Raw genomic sequence first — 6,105 nt, 5'->3', positions numbered from 1 at the left:
ATTTAAATTAATGTTTGAAGTACCACCGGTGGGTGGTTCCTTCCCAAGATTTTCAAGTGTATATGAAACATACAACATATTTACCTATTGTATTATTTTGTACAGTTGTAAATTACATTAAATAAATAAAAAAAAAAGTTAAAGCGTATCTTAGAGATTCACATTCTCACAACCTTTTTGTAACCTAAATTAATGATTTGCCCAACTCCATTATCCACTCTCAATACCATTTATATTTAGATAACCTACAGATTTATTTATCCTTCCTCCCAACTGACATGCTTAAGGTAATTGACAAACTGCAGAATGATATCAATAGCATTTACTTCTAGCCTTATACAGCCCATAAGTTGTGCCAAATATAATTGTGACTACATGTAGATAAAATGAAAGCCATCCTGATTATTTTTAACACCTCCATAATCTTCTTCCTTGTTATCTCTTACTTTGTCGCAATATCCTACCCATTTATTTCCACACCTTAATAATAAACCTTGAATTAACATTTGACTAACACTTGCATTAAAATAATCGTATTTCTCAGATCATATAAGAATTAATCTATCTCTATTCTAAAATAATTTTTAAGATTCTGTGATTCCATAACTCAAAATATCTGGCAGCTCCTAGTACCCTCTCTCCTAATTTTTCCCCACTTTATGGTTGCCTGGATTATGGAGGGCTTCATACCAAATGGTGATGATTTATCGAAAAAGTTTAAATTACAAAAAAAATACAGTTAAATTTATAAAGAAAAAAAATCAAAATAACAAAACTAAAATGTAAACAACTAGCCCTTTGCACTCCAGTCTAGCAACTTCATATTATTATTAAATATAATAAACACGTGCATTAGTTAATAAAAAAGCAATCAAGTAAGCAAAACAGTTATGTCTTCATAGCAGCAACATCATATTTCAAATTATCGGCAAAAACGGAATGCAATAGGTTAATGGTAGGGTAAGTTAAGGAGTAAATTAAATGGAGTGGTAAATAAAAAATACTAAAAATACTTTACATAGTCAAGAGTGGTATTTTCGTCAGTGATAAACATGTAGCCAGCAGACATACGAGAAATTAATGCCTTTTTCTCAGTTAAAAGTTGTTCAACTTTTTTAATCTGCAAACGCATAGCCTGAAATCAATGAAAAAATATTATTTATCTGTATTATGATGATTACAGAACATATAAAATTGAATTTATTAGCTACAATTTATTTACATATAACCTTATTTTTGTTTATTTGAGCTTAATGTACTCCAACTTTTTTTTTTCTAATTTGAGTTTAAATACTACAAAAAGAAGAGGGATGAGAAGAAGATGCATAAGAAGAAGAAATTATGGGAGATAGAAGCATTGAAAGAAATAGAACGTCACAAGAGTGCGAATGAAAAAAGGCTCTTCTTTCAGAAGGTGAACAATGGTAGAGCCCCTTCCAAGCCTAAAATTCAAGTGTGCAGAAAAAAAGATGGGACTCTCTTGAACAATAAGGATAAGATACTTAAACAGTAGGGAAGGCACTTTAGTGGCCTGCTGAATGAACAGGTTACTGAGCCCAGAATGGGAGAAAGAAATGAAGAAGAAGATGAAGAGGATATTGAGCCACCAGCTTTAGAAGAGGTTGTAGATTGCAATCCAGAAAATGAGGAACCATAAGGCAACAGGGGAGGATGGATTTCCAGCAGAATTGTTTAAATATGGTGGAGAGGAACTGTACAGGACACTTTACGACCTGATCCTCGAGATATGGTTTCAAGAGAAGATACCTCAGCAATGCAGCAGTGCTTTGATATGCCCTCTTCATAAGAAAGAAATTAAAGAGGAATATCGCTGCTCCTCAGGTTATAAAGTATTCTCCAATATCCTCTACCAAAGGCTGACCCCGCATGCAAAATAAGAAATTGGGCAGTACCAGACTGGCTTTAGGAGAGGGAAATCTACGGTGGACCAAATTCATACCCTCAGACTAATCATGAAAAGGGCCCATGAACATAAGATTCCTACCCACCACTTGTTCGTGGATTTCAGGAACGTGTATGACAGTATCAAGCACCCTATGTCATACGGGACACTCAGAGAAATGAAGGTTCCTTCAAAGCTAATACGCCTTATAAAAGTGACAATGAGAGATGTGCAGGGTTCACATACAGTCCAAACAATCTTCTAAATTTGGCTCAAATAAAGGACTAAGGCAAGGAGATGGTCTAACATGCCTCCTCTTTAATTTGATCCTGGAAAAACTAGTGAGAGAATCAGGTATCCAGAATAATGGCACGGATGAGTTCTGACGAAATACCTAAAAGAGTCATGGAAGAAGAAATCCATTGTCCAAGAAGAGTCGGATGGCCCAAACTCCAGTGGATGGATGGTGTAGTACAAGATGCACGAGACCTTCTTGGAGTCCGAAATTGGAAGGAAGCAGCCCAAAACCGATCCGAATGGCGGAGGTTCATAGAGGAGGCCAGGACCCATCGCAGGGTTGTAGCGCCAACTGGTAGATATAATTTGAGTTTAATGTCCTTATGTACTCCAACTAGAATAGGTTAATTTTTCAATTTGGTCAAGTTCTTAGGGAGTATAAGCTCTTTATTTTGCTTGGTATCCAGTGTTAGTTAGTTTGCTTAACTCAAATTAAGCTTAAATTTAAAGTTTTATAATTTAAACAAAATTTGATCGAACAGTAGTAAATTGAAATGTATGTGATTCATAACTTAATATTAGTTTATAATAACTTATCATAATTACAATGATCGATTACTCATAAAGTTCAATAGCAGCTAGATTTATCAATAAAATACTCAGGATATGTTTTTGCAAAGAGAGGGTATGTTGAATCTTTGAAGATAAAGTGATAGGACTACTTCATAGTTTCAGGTAACGAATGCCTCAATAACCATACACATTTATAAAAATAATAGTTTATTAACAAAGATACTTACATGAATGTGTGAATATAATTTTAACACTGCAGGAGCAATCATTTGGGATGAATCATTGTCAGATTTTGTAAGAAGATCAGACAAAGTAAAAACAGAAACTGATTTCTTCACATTAAAAACAATAATTTGGGGTATGCCAGAGTTATTTCTATCTTCAACAGAAAAGTATTCAACATTGTCAAGCAGACGTGAACACTATAACATATTAAATAAATAGATTAACCCACAGGCAATGGCACTTCAGAGCTTGTGATAAAAATGAGTTAGTACTAATGATTAATTTTCTAATTTATTTTATCTCCAAACTATTTATAGAAAAATAAAGAACTCAATATTTTGCCATAAAGGTGGGTGGCTACCTGGCATTAACAGTTAAACATTAATCCTCGGTCAGGAGCAACAAATCTGTGAGATAAAGTATCTAAGTTTTTTGTGTGTCCAGAGAGAAGATTTTTTTATAAAGGTTAGCAGTTTCAGTAGGTTCCTAATTTCACACTCCTAACACCAGGATATTTATTACTTAATTTTATAATGAATAATAATACATATTTTAGGAATATCAATTATAATGTTGATCATGAGCATCATCAGTAAATATTAAACGAAGGCAAATACAATTAAAATGATATTAATGGTTTAAAAGAAACATAATTTAAAAAAAAAAATGTAAAAACATCACAAAAAATTATAACCAGTAATAATAATCAACATTTGTATAAAGAAAAAAAAATAGTATATACTTTTATACTAGTTTTAAATACTGTAATATGCTCTTTTTTAGTAAATAGTATATTTTGATGTGTAAAGGGTTTTTAGTATGTTTTATTTTATGTATCATTTTAATAATTGTTATTTGTTATTTTAAATCAAAAAGCAAGCTAACCAGTTTCCTTTGTCTAAAAGAAATACGCCGTTTCAAAACAAGAAAGATGGCGGTGCACGTCCTTCCAAAGTGTTCGTTGGGTTGGTTGTGTTAAGATGGATTGAAGTTTTTCAACCTTTGTTGTTTCAATACAGTAATTATAGAAAAAGAAAAATCAAAGACAAAATAGAAAAACATAACAATTGTCAATAGACTGTTCGCATCACAAACCATAGCAAGTAAAGCGGAGCGATTGTACCACAATCGATTATTTTTGGATTGATCAGTAAATATCGAAGATAGATGAGAGGAGATGGGCAATCGTTGTGTAGGCGCGCAGGTGAAAGGATGTCTCCAGGATGAGGAGGTCCTCATGAATTTCTGTCCAGTAAGAGTAGGAAGCCATTTTGGACGATAGGACAGAACAATAGAAAAAAGAAGATATCCAGAATCATCAAAAGAAGATTGTGAACTTGGTTAGTTTTGCTATACATAAAAATAGATACATGTATAAAATAGATATTAATTTAATTAAGTGTAATTATATTAAGTGCCTGTTTCTGATTGCCTAGCAACCCGCCCTGAGATTAAGACTCTTTTATATTATAAAAGTTAAATAAAATACTATTATTTATTTAGTATTAAAGTTCTTAATTTGAACCCAAATTATCTTTTATATTTGAAAAAAGTTTTAAAACGATCAAAATTCTTATTATTTTATTTTTAATATTTTGAAATTATTACAATACATTAAATAAAAACAAAATCAACTCAAAATCATTCTACTTCATCAGTAATAATGAATGAACTATAATAAAACAATAGGTCTATTTCAAAGGAAAACTATACTAAACAACTGTGTAACAAAGGAGCAAAATATAGAACGCATTTATATCAAAGAGTGCACCTTAAGAAAAGCATGCTGACTAATCATTTATCTTTTTTAATTTTCATGAATTAAATTAAGTAAGTTGAAGAAATAGTTTTCTTAATAATAACAAAATTTATCCAAATATTCTCAACCTTCTTTTCATCAAGGACAATCTTAATTTTAGTATCACACCGTCACATTGATATAGTAAAACGTACAGGCTATTATATATAAGTCAATTTAACACAGTTAAAATAAACCTATAAAACTCAAACAATTAGAGAAACACATATTTCTTTACTAATAAATATGCACCATTCTATGTTTTAATTTACTCATTTGTCACTATAGATAGCATTTACAAATAATTTCTATCCTTCACAATTTTTTTATTTGTATTTTATAAATTTAGTTTATGTACAAACTTGTTAGTTTATTTGGTCAATTTGAATTTATTTGTCTGTACCATAATGTTTGCAAAGAACAACCTTCTTACTGCCGAAATGAAAATAAGAACACATGATGCAGAAATAAATAGAGCATTGGTATAGGTGGATGATAGAGAAACTCTTAGAAATTAAGCCTATTGTTCTCTCAAAGATAAACTACTATGACTTAAAGAATGGAAAAGTTAGATTATGATTACTAAAAAAATAAAGTCTGCAATTCACACTCCTAAGCATTAGGATTTGCAGCAATTGGATTGCAAAAACGAAAATTTGTTGTATGACAAGATAGGTATGACTAAAAAAGGCCGAAACCTCTAAATGTTTTACTCAAGAGACACACAACCTCAAATTAGGTTAATATAAAATAATACAGTCGATTATTTATGTATATTAATATGGAAAGAAATATTAATCTGAACATAAAGCGTAACATTTTATGGAAACTTTCCATCATACTAACCGAAATATCAATGAAAATATGAACTTATACTCATAAAATGATAGTAGTTACTATGAAGAAGGTTAAAAAAAAAATAATCTTTCTTTATTATCTATGATAGGCAAAATGAAATATAACCATTAAACTACATATCTGGAATAACATAAAATTAAACTTACCTGTAACCTATATGATTCCAACTTTTTGACAGCAAATAACATTCCATTTGCATGCACAAAGTAATACTTAATTTTAGGATGGTAAGTGTAACATATCTTCACAACTACACGGCCTTTAACTTTATTACATATTTTACATGTAGAAAGAATATTTCTATTGTGTATTTCAAATAAGTCACCATCATACGTTATTACAACTAAATCAAAAAGTTCCTCTGAAAACAATATCATAAAGTCAATTTTTTTTTTTAATTCAATGACTAATCCTGATTTACATTACATTATGCAATCCTCATTAAATTTTAAAACTGTTAATGACGATTACAAGTGAGTGAGAGAGAGAGAGAGAGAGAGAGGGAGGGAGG

At 30.8% G+C, this 6,105-nt stretch overlaps 1 protein-coding gene across 1 annotated transcript in view; it reads right to left on the bottom strand.

Annotated features, from left to right (window-relative positions):
• LOC106684028 (uncharacterized) overlaps positions 1–6,105 on the bottom strand; it is a gene marked incomplete in the record, with an annotated part of 110,149 nt that overhangs the window by 100,701 nt on the left and 3,343 nt on the right. Inside the window, 3 exon segments of the mRNA XM_067051103.1 lie at positions 1,019–1,135; positions 2,941–3,135; positions 5,741–5,955. Coding sequence (XP_066907204.1) covers positions 1,019–1,135; positions 2,941–3,135; positions 5,741–5,955 — 527 coding nt within the window.

The sequence above is a fragment of the Halyomorpha halys genome, unplaced genomic scaffold (assembly GCF_000696795.3).
Source record: "Halyomorpha halys isolate HHAL.00 unplaced genomic scaffold, Hhal_1.1 Scaffold539.1, whole genome shotgun sequence".
NCBI lineage: Eukaryota > Metazoa > Arthropoda > Insecta > Hemiptera > Pentatomidae > Halyomorpha > Halyomorpha halys.
Note: the sequence above shows the minus strand (reverse complement) of the source record. Positions and strands in the feature narration are given on the sequence as shown.